At 40.9% G+C, this 18687-nt stretch overlaps 1 protein-coding gene across 20 annotated transcripts in view; it reads right to left on the reverse strand.

The window, feature by feature from the left end:
• ces2b (carboxylesterase 2b) overlaps nucleotides 1-18687 on the reverse strand; it is a 150099-nt gene that overhangs the window by 123114 nt on the left and 8298 nt on the right. For all 20 annotated transcript variants that reach the window (XM_051951994.1, XM_051951985.1, XM_051951977.1 and 17 more), the window contains exons 14-23: nucleotides 11771-11946; nucleotides 7692-7884; nucleotides 7461-7602; nucleotides 7038-7171; nucleotides 6599-6752; nucleotides 6396-6500; nucleotides 6193-6291; nucleotides 5908-6051; nucleotides 5709-5786; nucleotides 5474-5621 (exon numbers count right to left, since the gene is read on the reverse strand). In XM_051951994.1, the coding sequence (XP_051807954.1) occupies nucleotides 5474-5621; nucleotides 5709-5786; nucleotides 5908-6051; nucleotides 6193-6291; nucleotides 6396-6500; nucleotides 6599-6752; nucleotides 7038-7171; nucleotides 7461-7602; nucleotides 7692-7884; nucleotides 11771-11946 (1373 nt within the window). The remainder of the gene's footprint in view (nucleotides 1-5473; nucleotides 5622-5708; nucleotides 5787-5907; nucleotides 6052-6192; nucleotides 6292-6395; nucleotides 6501-6598; nucleotides 6753-7037; nucleotides 7172-7460; nucleotides 7603-7691; nucleotides 7885-11770; nucleotides 11947-18687) is intronic.

Below are 18687 nucleotides of genomic sequence, written 5' to 3' on the forward strand. Positions count from 1 at the left end.
TACTTCATTCCTACCACAAAAGTTTCAATCACATGATTTTAAACTAAACAAAGACTTGAATTATAAAACTGTTGGTGACATAAACAGAACATCAGTCTGAGTTTAGAGGTAAGCCCATTACAATCTGGTCTAAATATACACATTAATATTCCTATTTCTATTGTGAACTCTTCAGAATCATTTAAACCAACTGCTCCAGAAACATTGTCAAAACTTTCCCAAAGCTGAATCTCAGTAACTTAACAGCATCACTTAAAACCTGCAGCAAAGAGTTCTTACTGGAAGCTTGGCATCTTGAGCTCTGTTTGCAGGAGTGTAAATGTTGAGGTAAAGACAGTCTTCTGAAATGTCTGGGACATCTGCAATCTTGGCACCCATCAATTCAACAACATCCAGAGAAAAATTTACATTTTGAATACACCTGAAAAAGAGACATTTTTGATCAATAAATCTTTGACATAATTCCTCCAAGTGTGGCATCCAAACACTGCAGCACATGTGTCTTACATGGGTGGCTGCTTGGTGGCGTCTCTCACTCCTTTCCATCCCTCTACAGGCTGAGGTGGAGCCAGTCTCAGGGAAGGACCTATGGGTGACTTGGCAAATGGGACACCCAGGAAGGCATGGACTCCGGTCTCTTTCCCCTTTACACTTACATACTCACCTCTCAGGCTCCCGAGCTTTGTGTGGACTTCAGGTGCTGTCGGGATATTACAACTCAGTCAGAATCATGAATTAACACATCCCAATTCAGTTACTCAATGTCGCAGTGAGAGCATAGACTGTATATACAGTGGACGTAGCATCTGGCTCCAAAATTGAAGCCCACCCGGAAGTGTTAAAACTTGCAATATCACGCCGTCCACTAGGGTTGGCTCCAAAAAGCTTTTGCTCCATAGACCCCAATTCATTTTTGGAAAAAATAAAATTTGCTAGACTGATTTTCTACAGCTCAGGATTTTTTTCCCGTTAGTTTTCATGGTCAAAATGAGAGATCAGGTGGCCGATCTTAAAATAAATCAATACTGAATTTTAAATAAATCCTTAAAGTTGGCGGAGCCAGGGGGTGTGGCTATACTTGATAGACAGCAACAGAAGCCTCTGCGGTAAAATGTGGGCGGGATAAGAGAGTCCTCAGCCAATCCTGCCCCTAGTTGCTCTCCGGTCCAACCTGTTTGATGACGCTTTTTACGTCACTGGCTCCAAAAAATCCAAAACGGCGACCAGGAAGTAGCAAAATCCAGGCTTCATTTTCTCGGCGTTGAAACCAACGGGTGACGTCACGGTTAGTTCACGCCTGAGTGACAGATACCCATTGCTCTTAAGTGACAAATGTAATTCTTCCAAATATTCATTCTTTAGTTTTAAATTTATTGATGTATTGAATGTGGATCCTTACCCCAGACCAAAACCGTCTTATATCTGATAAGAGCCTAACTTGTGTACAGCCTCTTCAACTGTGGCTGTTGCACAACACACAATACCAAGGGGTATTTTTGTATTATTAATAACATAATCCATCCATCCATCCATCCATCAATTCTCTATACACCGCTTTATCCTCACTCAGGTCACGGGGAGTGCTGGAGTCCATCCCAGCTGACTCGGGCGAAGGCAGGGTACACCCTGGACAGGTCGCCAGTCTGTCTCAGGGCTACATATACAGACAAACAATCACACTCACATTCACACCTACGGACAATTTAGAGTGATCAATTAACCTCAGCATATTTTTGGACTGTGGGAGGAAGCTGGAGTGCCCAGAGGAAACCCGCGCATGCACAGGGAGAACATGCAAACTCCATGCAGAAAGATCAGCCTGGGATTTGAACCGGGGATCTTCTTGCTGCAAGGTGAAAGCTAACCACTATGGCACTGTGCAGCCCTAATAACATAATAATTAAAAAATAAAAATTCCTTAAAATTCAGATTTTTCATTTAGCGCCAAAGCAAGAGCTGTAGTATGACCAGCTGCAGCCCAGTCATGGCTACAGTGATTTTGGTGGCTCTACAGTGTATAAGAGTGAAGTTATTGAATATTTGTGTAGTGTCTCTTTTCGCTGTTGCAGCGGTTTTGCTATTTGCAGACGGTCCCTGTTCACTCGTCACACAGCCAGCTGCGCATAGACGCCAATGTTATTTCTGCAGCTAAACAGACTTTTCATAAAATTGGCCTTGTAGCACATTGTCTAGCTTACAACGATTTGAAAGAGGTATCGTTTATGTTTTGACAAGATATATATCTCATGAGTTATTGATGCCGGAAGTCCGAATCTGTGAATATCTCTCCAACTTTACCTAACAGTGTTTCTGGACAACATCATCGTTTCGGATGAGACGTGGGTCTTCCAGTACGACTCTGAGATCAAATGGCAGAGGCTCCAGTGTTCCCCCGACCAAAAACAGCCAGCATGTCCATAAGAACTGCTTGTGGGAGGTTTTTGGATGAATATTGATGCTGAAATGTGGAAAAATTCTTCACACAACTCAAAGTACTGCTGCTTGTGTGTGTCTATCTGTTAATGTGAAGGTGCAGTACACACTTGTGCTGTGTTGAAAATTATACAGAAACTTAACTATTTCTGACCTATGATCCATTAACAGCACAGTCACATCTACATCTAAGGTTGTGATTGTTGTCTCTGGTGTCAGTGTGTAAAGAAAAAAGTTGATCATTACTTACCCTGCAGCTCTGCAGCAATGCTGGAAAATAAAACGGGGATCAGAAAGCAGAAAGTTTGTTTTGCACACAGCATTATGGATGTCTAGATGTGGACTTCACAGATGAAGTGCACAGTATAAAAAACGTTGCCTCTTTAAAGCCTCGCCTTCTTGTAACTTTGACCGAGATAAAGCTGCAGGTAAGAGGTGAAACATACAGACGTGACTGTGCAGCTTTTACTCCACAGCAACAGCTGATCAAGAAAGGAAATTTCCTGCCCCCTATCTACCACACTGATCAGTTGTTTCTCAGATCAGGAGCAAACAGTAGGTCATTGGTCAACACTTCTAGCCTAGCCGCGCTAGACAACCCACGGCAACGAATTTAATTCTCTGCCAGGGTGGGTCTAGTTACCCTCCATAAGGCTCGAGGCTGGATTCTCCTAAAACTGGCCGGACCGATCACCATGAAGTGTAGAGTCAGAAGGTGGGCGTAACTAAGTGACGACAGATGCGCGACGATTCTGACAGAAACAACCGGAAACAACTAGCCTAGCCGCGCTAGACAACCCACGGCAACGAATTTAATTCTCTGCCAGGGTCGACAACAAAAACGACAACAGTCGTTGAGCTCCATTAGCACCGACTCTGAATAATCTTTCTGTTAACATGTCTGTACTATACTTGAGCTTCACCCATTGACTGTATAAATAAGGCTTCAATGAACTCCCGCATCCTCTGATTTCCGGCGCTCTAGGAGCCTATTCGTTGCGCTGATTGGTTGTATACCTACCCAGTTGCTGCAGAGTGATTTGATAGACAACCTTTTAGCCCGCCTCCCTCCCTGTCGAGCGTGCCTAGACCCTTGTGCCTTCAGAACATGGGTCTAGCAGGGCTAGGCTACAACACTTCAGATCCTGTGACAACAGCTCTGTTTCTGATAGGCTCGAGAGAGATGTTATTGAAATGGTTTAGGCACCTCAGCAAAGGGTTAGGGTTAGGGTTAAATCACTAATCCTAACTCTGCACTGCATAGTCTGTCATTCTGAGGGACACCCAGGAGGTTAAAAATTCCTCCCCTTTGTCCTGCAAAACCCATTTATCTATAAATAATTAAAATGGGAACAAAGAGAGAACCACTGAGTTAAAGAATGCACTTCCTGACACGATACTTTTATTTATATCACATTAGAGTCCTAAAAACCTTAAAGACAATAGAAATTCCAACATAATAGAAGCACCAATGAAGAAATTGACTCGTATCCTGTTTATATGTCTTTATGTTTTGGAGATTTCCTTTAAAAATAACCTCCATCTATCCATCCACCTTACTATCATCATCTCTCTGTTCAGTTTAAGTGCTCTTCACAATAAAAGAAACCTGAGAAGAACTTTTTGTCACATCTCTTTATTTCAACAACACAGGTGTCCCAAAAGTCTGGACACAGAGGAAATCTCGCTAACTATACATATTTTTTGCCTCCACAGATTAAATATGGATACAACATTAAATATACTGTATATTTTATGAATTATCAAATATATATTCAGGTCAATATATGAAGAAATGAATATATATAATAAAATGTTCAAAATTAAATTTCTTGACAATGTGTATTTTTGCCTTTGTATCCAGACTTTAGGGCCACCCTGGAGTTTGTATCACAGTGTAAGACATCACAGATGGTCTTTTTATTATTGTTATCACTTTACACTGTCATTGTCGTACACAATGTAGAAAAAAAATCTTCAATCTAAAATTTTCATTTAAAATCATTGAACATTTAATCAGAGTCCTGTTCATTCAGCAGATACCAAATATACTAACAATAAAAGAGGCAGGTATCGTCATTAAAAAAGATTTTTCTTGAAAATGTGTTCCGGCCTTCAAGATGTTACCTCCCTGTGATTGTCATCACACCTTTTCAGCTTCATTGTGAAGAGTAATTTTTTTCAGGAATTTTATAGAGTATAATATGTCATGGATTTCATTGGTTACAAAAAATGAAACAAAGTGCTGAAAGTCTTAAATCACACAGGATTAACATAGTATATTTAAGACAATTTAGGATGATTTAAACTGTGATTAACTGAGTGACTTTTTTTTAAATGATGCAACAGAGGGAAGAGATGTGATTGTTTTACAGTTCACTGTGCTCCTGATTCTCATGTTGTTGGATCTTCTCTGGGAGGGTCTGAGTCATAAAAACAAAACGATCCTTCTTCAGGGCTCGACCAACCACCTGCTCCTTCAAACCAATTCCCAGATACTCCTCTTCTGCTCCATACTTTGGCCAGTGGGCAAGACCATCCCCATTAGGAGACCTGCACACATACACACAGCAAAAGTTACAAACCAGTTTGTGTATTTCCATGTATACTATAACTTATAATGAGCACTAATTCCTACCCTGTGTGAGCAAAGTTGCCCCAGTAGCTCATCATGGTTCTGCTCAACTGTTCCTCCTCTTTAGTGCATGGTTCTAAAATGATGATAAGCTGGTGAAACATTTCGCACTCCAGAAAACCCAAAGATAGCCGAGGTATCTGGTGGTCTGTTCCACTTACCAGCTAATTTGACATGAGTGGTTGTGAAGCAGCTTCCTATCACGATAAAAACATGATCTCCATGGTCACTTCCAACAAAGCTAGGTCTTTTCTTCTTCAGGAATGAGGTAGGATGCTGGTACTCATACAGGTATACAGCAGCACCCGCATCTATTAGTAGACAAATAAATGTTATATTATGTGTGAACGCTAATGTTAAGCACTGCTTCCCAGACACATTTTCAGAAGCTTGTATAAAAATTACCTCTGTGACCATTAGCAACTTTAATGGCTGGAATGTTAAATATGACATCTCCAATCATCTCAGTCAACCCTTCTCTGTTTTTCATACGGTCTTCACCATTTCCAAAATACTCCTTCATCATCAGATCTCTCTTGACTGCATCTTTGGGCTTGAAAAACATGCAACACATGTGTCAAAGAAGCTTGAATATGTTGAGGAAGAGTCATATTATAACATCAGGCTGTGTCTGTCTTACATCAGGGTAGAGGCCAGACATCACATTCACAACCTGCTCCCGATCTAATCCTTCTATCCAGGTCGGTGGAGCAAAGAACTAAAGGAAGACAGAACAGCTCTTAACATTGAACACATGCACACAAACAGAAATGATCCCAAATTCTAAACATCTGATAATCACTGAATCATACAAGTTTCTGTAAAAATATAACACTTACATTAGTCATTCCAAATCCCCCTTCATCATCATTAAAACCAGTCATGAATGGCACAGTGAGGAGTTTATGTTTACGAAGCAGCTCATCCACAGGTTTCGTCAGGAAGTGTCCATCAACATTTGCATGAAATGTAAAAATGTGATTCTTGAGAGAATAAAATGTCCAAAAGGTGAGAGAGTAAAAATAGTTACATTAAAAAGGAAGCATTATTGCAGAAGCCTTCAGGCTCATATTCAAGTAATTTGTTCTCATCAGTCTATATTAGTTTTCCACTCAGTATCTCACCTCTCCAGCAGCAACAATAGCATCAATATCAAGGTTTCTCATGCAATCTGCAATCTTCTCTGTGCTTTCGATGCTACATCCAGATGCATTTGCAACCATCTGACGACAGATGTGAGAGATTAATGTGAAGAATTTAGAAAAATAAATATGTTGTGAAATTTTCTGCATTGTAAACATAAAAAATAAGCACACTGATCATTAACCTGCGCCGCTGGCAGAGGATTATTTGACACAAGTAAATCCATTGCAGCTGTTCCACTCTCAGCAATGGCACGGTGGAACAGGCCATCAGACAATGGTGAGAGGAGCTGTGAGAACAGATAAAATTAAGTTTGCAATGTCATATCTGCAAAATCTCCAAAAAAGCAATGTATTTAGAATATTTTATCTGCAAACTGATTCTTACCAGGAGAGATACACTCACTCCTCCAGCTGACGCCCCAAATATGGTAACTGAATCTGAGTCTCCTCCAAAGTTGTGAATGTGCTGCTGGACCCACCTCAGAGCTTCTACCTGATCCAGCATCCCAAAGTTCCCTGATACATGTTCATCTCCAGTGCTGGATGGAAAATAAAGCACTGGTAAAACTAAATCAATTTTGAGTTTTTTGTCCCCATGTGACACAAATCCCATTCAAAGCAGCAGAACAGAACAACAGAATGGACACTTGTGAACAAAAATTGACATATACTGGTAAAGACCACATGCATGACGGCAGTCTTAAGTTTCCAGTGACTTCTATAACTCCTAATCTATGACAGAATCATGGAAACTGTTGAACGGGTTTGTAAACTTTTGCTCATGACAATTAACTGTGCATGTTGACCAAGTTGAGTCTGTTTACCTGAGAAAGCCCAGAATTCCTAAACGATACTGGATCAGAACCACAACCACATCCTGGTAAGCAGCCAGAGCAGAGGCATCACCTGATGAAGCTGAACCCAAACTGAAGCCCCCACCATGGATCCAGACCATGACCTGGTAAAGTAATGAAAGAGGTTCATCTTTTCTTTGAAGCAACTTCATTCATTCTTACTGATCTCACCATGAAAGACTTTCAATCAAGTGAGTTTAAACTCAACAACGAACTGAATTATAAAACTGTCAGTGACATAAACAAAACATCAGTTTGAGTTTAGAGGTAAGCCCATTATATTCTGGGTCTAAATATAGACATACATATTCCTCTTGCCATTGTGAACTCTTCAAAAGTTGAATCTCAGTAACTGAACAGCATCACTTAAAACCTGCAGCAAAGAGTTCTTACTGGAAGCTTGGCATCTTGAGCTCTGTTTGCAGGAGTGTAAATGTTGAGGTAAAGACAGTCTTCTGAAATGTCTGGCAATTCTGCAAACTTGACACCCATCGATTCAACAACACCCAGAATCATCTTTGCATTTTGAATACACCTGAAAAAGAGACATTTTTATCAATATATAAATATTGGACATAATTCCTCCAAGTGTGGCATCCAAACACTGCAGCACATGTGTCTTACATGGGTGGCTGCTTGGTGGCGTCTCTCACTCCTTTCCATCCCTCTACAGGCTGAGGTGGAGCCAGTCTCAGGGAAGGACCTATGGGTGGCTTGGCAAATGGGACACCCAGGAAGGCATGGACTCCGGTCTCTTTGCCCTTTACACTCACATACTCACCTCTCAGGCTCCCGAGCTTTGTGTGGACTTCAGGTGCTGTCGGGATATTCCAACTCAGTCAGAATCACAAATGAAACATCACAATTCAGTACTTCATGTTGCAGTAAAAAAAGCAGCTCCTTAGTGGCAAATGTAATTCCTCCAAATATCCAATGTAATCTGTACCTTATGCTGATTTGAAAGTTTACAATTGATTGCAGTCATATGTGATGCTGAATTTTAAAAGCTATCAAAAGCCATAAAGGCTGGAAATCATTGGTTTAATCTTCAACAATGTGTTGTATTTTAAATGCTTCACTATCCATTATGTAATATGTTTGTCGTACAAGTATGCCAACTAAATTTGTCAGCGGAGGATGATCCAAAACCAGGATGCCCCTCAACAACAAGACCTGATGTCAACATCTATAAGGTCAAGAATCTGATGCGAAATGTTGGCAGACTGACAATCAGAATGAAGGCTGAGCAACTGGGATTCAATAGGGAGTTGGACAGAACCATCTGTGTGGACGATTTAGGTATGTGGAAAATTTGCACAAAGTTGGCACACAAATTGCTATCCGAAGACCGAAAGACATGTCAAGTGGAGATATAATGGGACATTTTGGAGCAGCTAGAGTGCAACCCAGAGTTTCTGAACACTGTCACTTTTTTGACCAGGACGTGTCCTTTAACTCACACATAAAGCAAGTCTGTAGGACTTCCTTTTTTCACCTGCGTAATATTGTAAAAATCAGGAACATTCTGTCTCAGAGTGATGCAGAAAAATTAGTTCATGCTTTTGTTACTTCCAGGCTTGACTATTGCAATTCCTTATTATCAGGTTGTCCAAATAGCTCTCTTAAACATCTACAGTTGATCCAAAACGCTGCTGCGAGAGTACTGACAGGAGTTAGCAAAAGAGATCATATTTCCCCTATACTTGCTTCTCTTCACTGGCTTCCTGTTAAATCCAGAATAGAATTTAAAATCCTTCTTCTGACATATAAAGCTCTTAATAACCGATCTCCATCATATCTTAAAGATCTGTTAGTACCATATTATCCTCGTAGAACTCTTCGCTCTCAAACTGCAGGCTTACTTGTTGTTCCTAGAATTTCTAAAAGTAGAATGGGAGGCAGAGCCTTCAGTTATCAGGCGCCTCTCCTGTGGAACCTGCTCCCAGTTTGGGTTCGGGAGGCAGATACCCTCTCTATTTTTAAGACCAGGCTTAAAACGTTCCTTTTTGACAAATCTTATAGTTGGGGCTGACTGGGTGACCCACAGGGGTTCGGCTTGTGTCTTCATTGTACAGCTGACCCCCTCTTGGACGTCCCTTAGTTCTGCCCCTGGTCATGCTGCTATAGGCCTAGGCTGCTGGGGGACTTTTCTTGACGCACTGAGCCCTTCTCTATCTACCTTTACATTTAATATGTATACCGTTATTGCAGTACATTCACTCTGTTTCCCCCTGTGCTATTTCTCCGAGTGTCCCTGGTCCCAGAGCTGGATGCTTCAGATCTGCGGTCGATGTTCCACCAGCTGGTCCAGTCTCCATCATGTCCACTGTGGGATGCTGCTGCTGACCTTCCTCCAGCCCTCTGCTTCCAACTCCCCTTTTTCCACCAGTCAACTCTGCATCGCCTTCACTATACTTGTTATGCTAATTTACATACAGTTTGAATTTTACTGCTAGCTATATATGGAGTATGTTTAATGTCAGAGCCATACATCATAAGAGTAAACTATGAGTCAGTCTTCAATGTTAGCTTATACTTTGTTTGTGTCACATATCTTGTCATACATGTATCCAAATGTGTGTTGTGTTTTCCTTGCTTTCCCACCCCTCCCTCTTCTCCCATCCCTCCCCCTTGCCCTCCTCTGTCCTTCTCAACCCGCCCGGCCAGCAGGCAGATGGGTCCCCCCTATTTAGAGCCGGGGTCTGCTCGAGGTTTTTTCCCTGTTAAAAGGGTGTTTTCCTTGCCACTGTCGCCTTTGGGCTTGCTCTGGGGGTCAGGCATATGGGTTCCTCGTCTTGAGACGATTTGACTGTAATTGACGCTATATAAATAAAATTGAATTGAATTGAATTGAATTGGCATCACTTTGGATGAGACCCGGGTCTTCCAGTACAACTCTGAGATTAAATGGCAGTCCCCTGCCAAAGATACTGGCAGTCTTCTGACCAAAGAAAGCCTGCATGTCCAAATCCAGGATCAAGGTCACATCCATTGTCTTCTTTGACCACAGAGGAATGGTTCACCATGATTTTGTGCCAGAAGGGCAAACTGTGTACCAATACTTCTACAATGTGCAGCTGCATAGATCTGATGGATAAGGAATGATTTGTGGGAGAACAAGAACTGGATCCTGCATAACGACAATGCTCCAGTACATACAACTCTCAGAACCCGTTAGTTTCTGGTCTAAAAACAGACTGCAGTCCGAGAACACCCTCCGTACGCTCCCAAACTAGCATCGTGCAACCCTTAACTATTTACATAGCTGACAAGTGCCTTCAAAAGTTCACATTTCAAGGGTGTAGAGGACATCAAACAGCATATGACCAGCATCTTGAGAGCCATCCAGAATGAAGACTTTAAAGAGTGTTTTGAGGTGTGGAGGGGAAGAGGGTAGGCGTGTATTCACTGCAGGGGGGATAATGATGAAGAGGAGAATAGACAGTTTTCTGTCATCTCGGGAAACATAATGTTCATTGAGAAAGTCCTGTTTCTTATATATATATATATGTGCGTGTGTGTGTGTGTGTGTGTGTGTGTGTGTGTGTGTGTGTGTGTGTGTGTGTGTGTGTGTGTGAATACTCTGCATCAGTTTCATATCAGCAAAAAGACAAGTCTGAATCAAGGCTCACACTCTCCTGGAGTTTGTTATCTTCCACCTTTATCCACAGGAAGCATTAAAGGGGAGAAATAATCCCGATTCAAGTCCAAAAACTGACAACAGGTAAGGTCCACGTTAAGATAACGACATATTAGATTCTATTTTGCCCCTTTCAGATGTGTGACATGATTGTTGTGTCATTCAATCCGTTAAAGTCATGGCCTTCTCTCATTCAGCACCTTTCACACAGAGACCAATTATTGTTAATGTTCCTCATTGCTGGATTCACACAGACCGCCCAGTCGGCCGGAGAACCAAACTATGCGCACGATTATTTGTCATTCATGTGAGACTAGTGAACACACGATGTGATGTGGAGAACACAATAATGCAACGAAATATGAAACTACATCTGATGAACTGTGACACTGCGTGACAGCTGACCTGTTTGTCAGCTGCTGTTCGATACTGATCGACCCATTCTTCACGTCGGGATGTTTTGCAGTTAAAAATATTTAATGAAATTACTGCGATTGTTAAATGTGCACTGCTCTGTTTCTCTTTTGAGGCACTCACGGATCGTACTGCTGCCTGATGCTGCAGGTTTGTAAGAAACTACTGTACAAAGATAAACTCATAAACAGCTGAAAACTGCTATTCTGTGTGTGACAGTACACCAGTAATATCATGAGTTATTAATAGTGCTGTTGTTCAGCGTGCAAATGCCAGCTACTCTCTCTCGTACAAACACGGATACTGCCGCTGCATGTATTAAACAAGCTTTGGAGCAGAGCAGCTGGAAGGAACTTCAGCTCTGCCGAACATCTTGTGGGGAAAAAACATTCAGACTACATTTCTTGTTGTTGCGTATCATTTTTTCTTGAACCTGCCGGTGTCTATTGTCATTGCAGTAAGGTTTTAATACTAGAAACATATCATTTTGTTGCATAATAGATCTGAAATTGTCGAGCAAAGTGCATGAAAAAGGTGTATCGTGATTTTGGCACATGAACTGTGTATGAAGCCTCTTTTCGATGTTTTCGGATGAATATTGACGCTGAAATGTGTCAGTGCGTGAAGAAACAAGTTGAGCATTACTTACCCTGCTCCATTTTCTCTTTATGTCGTTGGATCTTCTCTGGGAGGGTCTGAGTCATAAAAACAAAACCATCTTTCTTCAGGGCTCGACCAACCACCTGCTCCTTCAAACCAATTGCCAGATACTCCTCTTCTGCTCCATACTTTGGCCAGTGGGCAAGACCATCCCCATTAGGAGACCTGTACACACACATACACACAGCAAAAGCTAGAAACAAGTTTGTGCATCTCCATGTATACTATAACTTATAATGAGCACTAATTCCTACCCTGTGCGAGCAAAGTTGCCCCAGTAGCTCATCATGGTTCTGCTCAACTGTTCCTCCTCTTCAGGACATGGTTCTAAGGTAATGGCAATCTGGTGAAACATTTCGCACTCCAGAAAACCCAAAGATAGCTGAGGTATCTGGTGGTCTGTTCCACTTACCAGCTAATTTGACATGAGTAGTTGCGAAGCAGGTTCCTAACACTATATAAAATTCATCTCCATGGTCACTTCCAACAAAGCTAGGTCTATGTTTCTTCAGGAATGAGGTAGGATGCTGGTACTCATACAGGTATACAGCAGCACCTGCATCTATTAGTAGACAAATAAATGTTATATTATGTGTGAACACTAATGTTAAGCACTGCTTCCAAGACACATTTTCACAACCTTGGATAAAAATTACCTCTGTGACCATTAGCAACTTTAATGCCTGGAATGTTAAATATGACATCTCCAATCATCTCAGTCAACCCTTCTCTGTTTTTCACACGGTCTTCACCATTTCCAAAATACTCCTTCATCATCAGATCTCTCTTGACTGCATCTTTGGGCTTGAAAAACATGCAACACATGTGTCAAAGAAGCTTGAATATGTTGAGGAAGAGTCACATTATAACATCAGGCTGTGTCTGTCTTACATCAGGGTAGAGGCCAGATATCACGTTCAAGACCTGCTCCCGTTCTAATCCTTCTATCCAGGTTGGTGGAGCCAACACCTGAAGGAAGACAGAACAGCTCTTAACATTGAACACATGCACACAAACAGAAATGATCCCAAATTTTAAGCATCTGAAAATCACTGAATCATACAAGTTTCTGTAAAAATATAACACTCACACTATTCATAATGAATCCCCCTTCATCATCATTAAAACCAGTCATGAATGGCACAGTGAGGAGTTCATGTTTACGGAGCAGCTCATCCACAGGTTTCGTCAGGAAGTGTCCATCAACATTTGCATGAAATGTAAATATGTGATTCTTGAGAGAATAAAATGTCCAAAAGGTGAGAGAGTAAAAATAGTTACATTAAAAAGGAAGCATTATTGCAGAAGCCTTCAGGCTCATATTCAAGTAATTTGTTCTCATCAGTCTATATTAGTTTTCCACTCAGTATCTCACCTCTCCAGCAGCAACAATAGCATCAATATCAAGGTTTCTCATGCAATCTGCAATCTTCTCTGTGCTTTCGATGCTACATCCAGATGCATTAGCAACCATCTGACGACAGATGTGAGAGATTAATGTGAAGAATTTAGAAAAATAAATATGTTGTGAAATTTTCTGCATTGTAAACATAAAAAATAAGCACACTGATCATTAACCTGCGCCGCTGGCAGAGGATTATTTGACACAAGTAAATCCATTGCAGCTGTACCACTCTGAGCAATGGCACGGTGGAACAGGCCATCAGACAATGGTGAGAGGAGCTGTGAGAACAGATAAAATTAAGTTTGCAATGTCATAAGTGCAAAATCTCCAAAAAAAAGAAATACATTTAGAATATATTTTATCTGCAAACTGATTCTTACCAGGAGAGATACACTCACTCCTCCAGCCGACACCCCAAATATGGTAACTAAATCTGGGTCTCCTCCAAAGTTGTGAATGTGCTGCTGGACCCACCTCAGAGCTTCTATCTGATCCAGCATCCCAAAGTTCCCTGATACATGTTCATCTCCAGTGCTGGATAGAATATAAAGTTAAAGTCTACTACATCATGTTTACACCAGCTGGTAAAAGTAAATCAGAACATAACAACAGAATGAACAGTTGTGAACAAAAGTTGTACTTGTAAAGACCACATGTATGATGGCAGTCTTGAGTTTCCAATGACTTTTGCAACTTCTAATCTACGACGTAATCACGGAAACTGTTGCACACGTTTTTAAAATTTTGCTCTGTGCATATTGACCAAGTTGAGTCTGTTTACCTGAGAAAGCCCAGAATTCCTAAACGATACTGGATGTGAACCACAACCACATCCTGGTAAGCAGCCAGAGCAGAGGCATCGCCTGTTGAAGCTGACCCTGCACTAAAGCCCCCACCATGGATCCAGACCATGACCTGCCAAAGTAATGAAAGAGGTTCATCTTTTCTTTGAAGCAACTTCATTCATTCTTACTGATCTCACCATGAAAGACTTTCAATCAAGTGAGTTTAAACTCAACAACGTACTGAATTATTAGACTGTCAGTGACATAAACAGAACATCAGTTTGAGTTTAGAGGTAAGCCCATTATATTCTGGGTCTAAATATAATCATAAATATTCCTGTTGCCAGTGCGAATTCTTCAAAAGCATTAAAACCAACTGCTCCAGAAACATTGTCAAAATTTTCACAAAGCTGAATCTCAGTAACTGAACAGCATCACTTAAAACCTGCAGCAAAGAGTTCTTACTGGAAGCTTGGCATCTTGAGCTCTGTTTGCAGGAGTGTAAATGTTGAGGTAGAGACAGTCTTCGGAAATGTCTGGGACATCTGAAAGTACCAAACCGAAGACCTCAAGCATACCCACAACCATCTTTGCATTTTGAATACACCTGAAAAACAGACATTTTTATCTATAAATATTGGACATAATTCCTCCAAATGTGGCATCCAAACACTGCAGCACTTGTCTTACATGGGTGGCTGCTTGGTGGCGTCTCTCACTCCTTTCCATCCCTCTACAGGCTGAGGTGGAGCCAGTCTCAGGGAAGGACCTATGGGTGGCTTGGCAAATGGGACACCCAGGAAGGCATGGACTCCGGTCTCTTTGCCCTTTACACTCACATACTCACCTCTCAGGCTCCCGAGCTTTGTGTGGACTTCAGGTGCTGTCAGGATATTACAACTCAGTCAGAATCACAAATAAACACATCCCAATTCAGTTATTCAATGTCGCAGTGAGAGATACTTGTAGCTCCTAAGTGACAAATGTAATTCTTCCAAATAGCCAGTCTTTGGTTTAAATTTGTTTTGTATGTTTATATGAAAGTTTCCAATTAACTACAGCCATATATGTGACAATGTGCTGATTTTTTAAAGACATCAAACACCATCAAGGTTGGAATCCACTGGTTTAACCTTTAACAAAGTGTTGTGTTTAAATGTTCGTTATTCTGTCTGTCGTGTGAAATCTTATTCTTTAAAGTGTACTAACTAAATTTGTCAAGTAAAAATCATGGAATAGAGAATAGAAAACATCCCTCTAAAAATGTAATGCAGTAAAAGTATAAAAGCAGAAGAAATAGAAAAACTCAAGTAAAGTGCCTTTGCAATTACATACTGTACATGAGTAAGTTGTTGGGGTTGTGGATCACATGATTCAGAGGTCACACAGGAATGAAGTTCATCATAGTGTTACCAAAATATCAGCACTGTTTGAAAAAAGCAGCATTTTAACTGGCCTGTTATCTCTCTGTTCACATGTTGATTTCTAGCTTCAAACAAAAGTTCACCAGAATAAACCCTTTCCATGCTGAAGGATGTGTCCATGGGGCAAACAAGGTGTCCTGGATGAATGAGAACCTTCACAGACGTGTCCCATGCATGTGTCAAGAGGTTCAGAATAGGATGGGATGAAAGGGAAGATGAATCGAAACACAACAAGAACAGACTGAAGATCTGAATGAACACTGAGCAACCAGGACTGACCAGGAAGTTGGTCAGGACCATATTTTTGGAAGATTTGCGCAAAGTTGGTCCCCAAACTGCTCTCCGAAGACCAAAAGACTCGCGTTGTGGAGATGTGACAGGACGTTTTGAAGCTGCTAGAGGGTAACCCAGTGTTTCTGGACAACATCATCGTTTCGGATGAGACGTGGGTCTTCCAGTACGACTCTGAGATCAAATGGCAGAGGCTCCAGTGTTCCCCCCACCAAAAACAGCCAGCATGTCCATATCCAGGATCAAGGTCACACTCATTGGCTTCTTTAATCTCCAAGGAATGATTCTGTGCCAGAAGGGCAAACTGTGAACCTGTTTCCATTGTCATATTATTTGATTATTGGACATTTAATTTTGTTCCATGATAGATTTCAAATTGTAAAGTCCATAAAAAAGGGTGTTGTGACTTGGCACATGAACAGAGTATGAAATGTTTCTGTGATGTTTTCGGATGAATATTGATGCTGAAATGTGGAAAAATTCTTCACACGACTCAAAGTACTGCTGCTTGTGTGTGTCTATCTGTTAATGTGAAGGTGCAGTACACACTTGTACCGTGTTGAAAATTAAACAGAAACTTTACTATTTCTGACCTATGATTCATTAACAGTACAGTCACATCTGAATGGACTTGCTCTTATATAGCACTTTACTACTCATCAGAGTAATCAAAGCGCTTATACAACAATTGCTTCCATTCAACCATATGCTCATACATTCTCACTCTGGTGGGGACGGAAGCGTGGCTGCCAATCCGCACCTATGGCCCCTCCGACCACCACTAACATTCACACGCAAGTGAAGAGCACTGGAGGCAAAGTGGGTTAAGGACACAACAGGACATGACTAGGCGAGAGCAAGAATCGAACTGCCAACCCTTCGATGATTGGACAACCCGCTCTACCACCTGAGCCACAGCCCCCCCAACATCTACATCGAAGGTTGGTTGTTAGTGTTGTCTCTGGTGTCAGTGTGTAAAGAAACAAGTTGATCATTACTTACCCTGCAGCTCTGCAGCACCGCAGGAAAATAAAACAGAGATCAGAAAGCAGAAAGTTTGCTTTGCACACAGCATTATGGATGTCTAGGTGTGGACTTCACAGATGAAGTGCACAGTATAAAAAACGTTGCCTCTTATAAAGCCTCACCTTCTTGTAACTTTGACCGAGATAAAGCTGCAGGTAAGAGGTGAAACATGCAGGTAAGAGGTGAAACACACAGACGTGACTGTGCAGCTTTTACTCCACAGCGACAGCTAATCAAAAAAGGCAATTTCCTGCCCCCTATCTACCACATTGTTCAGTTGTTTCTCAGATCAGGAGCAAACAGTAGGTCATTGGTCAACACTTCAGATCCTGTTACAACACCTCTGTTTCTGATGGGCTCGAAAAGACTTGATTAATATAGTTTAAGAACCTTAACAAACCTGAAACCAGTACTGCTAACTCTGCACTGCATAGTCTGTCATTCTGAGGGACACCCAGGAGGTTTTAAATCCCTCCCCTTTGACCTACAAAGCCCATTTATCTGTAGACCATTGCAATGGGAGCAAAGCAGAGAACCACTGAGTCAAAGAATGCCCTTTCCAACTTGATTCTTTTATTTGTATTATCTTAAGATTCCTCATAAATACCTTAAAGAAAATGGGAATTCATAGCCATGGTCAGTCACACACTGTCACTGGATGGTTCCAAACCCCTCCACTCTGAGATGTGTTCATTTTTTTTTTCACCAAGTGAAAATCTGAAATGTCTTATCAGTTCCATTTATTGTATCATCTGGTAAATATAAAGAAAACACTCTGCTCAGTGGGCTCATGCGTCTCCTGCACAACACACTATAAAAGGAGCGGCACGTTCATTTAATATAACTCTCACTAGATAGCTAGCTTACGGAGTCTCTCAAACTCCCCATAAACATATTTAAACAAATAAAAGCATATAATATAGGTAATCACACTCCAATCAACATCTAAGTAGATCATAGTGCACACCAACTCATAAAATAAACAGAGGAATACTAAAAAGATAACCATTTATGAGCCTGTGCTGTGCTCCACAAACTACCTAGTGCACGCCTCTCAAGAACTGACAGTGTGACACCAATGTCAGTTGCTCCAGAGAGGGTGCTAATGAGCCAACACAACAACGAATTACATGAAAACCGCAGCAAGTGGAATTATTTTCCATATATATAGTGTTACAGAATTGCCAATTAAATAACTACAAGTACTGTCAGTCTACTTTACTAGGACCTATAACTGTTTTTACATTTTTTTAATGATTTTTTAAAAAAAAAGAATCATATCTATCCTATGATCATCGATCAGTGCTCAACGATCACACCATTTTCAGCTTAAGTGCTCATCTCAGTAAATTATGTTCAAAAAAACTGAAAAAAACCTGTATGTCAAATTTGTAAATATAGACAGATGTTTAAAATTATCTTTTTCTCTGTTATTGTAGTACACAAGTCTGAAAGTTTTCATTGAAAATTGGAATCCAGATCATTCAGCAGACAATAAATATATTGACAAAACAACAGGCAGGTACATTTTCTCTGAAGCTGTCTGCATTCAAAATGATGTTCCTGGAAAATATATTCACCCCTTTCAAGTTTTAATTCCCCATGACTACCAACACACACCTTTTCATTTCACTGGGAAATTTTTATTTCTTTCTGAATTTTATTTAATGTATAGCAGTTTGCATTCGGTAAAAAAGCTAAAAAAAAAATCCAGTGCTTTAATGTGTTAAAATCACAGGTTGAACACAGTATGTTTAAGGCAATTTTAGCTGGCTTAACTGTGGTCATTTACAATTAATAATTGAAAAAACCTTGGTATAGAGAAAAGTGATGTGACCGCTTTATAGCTCGCTGTGCTCTGTATTCTCAGCATGTTGTTGGATCTTCTCTGGGAGGGTCTGAGTCATAAAAACAAAACGATCCTTCTTCAGGGCTCGACCCACTACCTGTTCCTTCAAACCAATTGCCAGATACT

Source organism: Acanthochromis polyacanthus, chromosome 8 (assembly GCF_021347895.1).
Source record: "Acanthochromis polyacanthus isolate Apoly-LR-REF ecotype Palm Island chromosome 8, KAUST_Apoly_ChrSc, whole genome shotgun sequence".
Lineage (NCBI taxonomy): Eukaryota > Metazoa > Chordata > Actinopteri > Pomacentridae > Acanthochromis > Acanthochromis polyacanthus.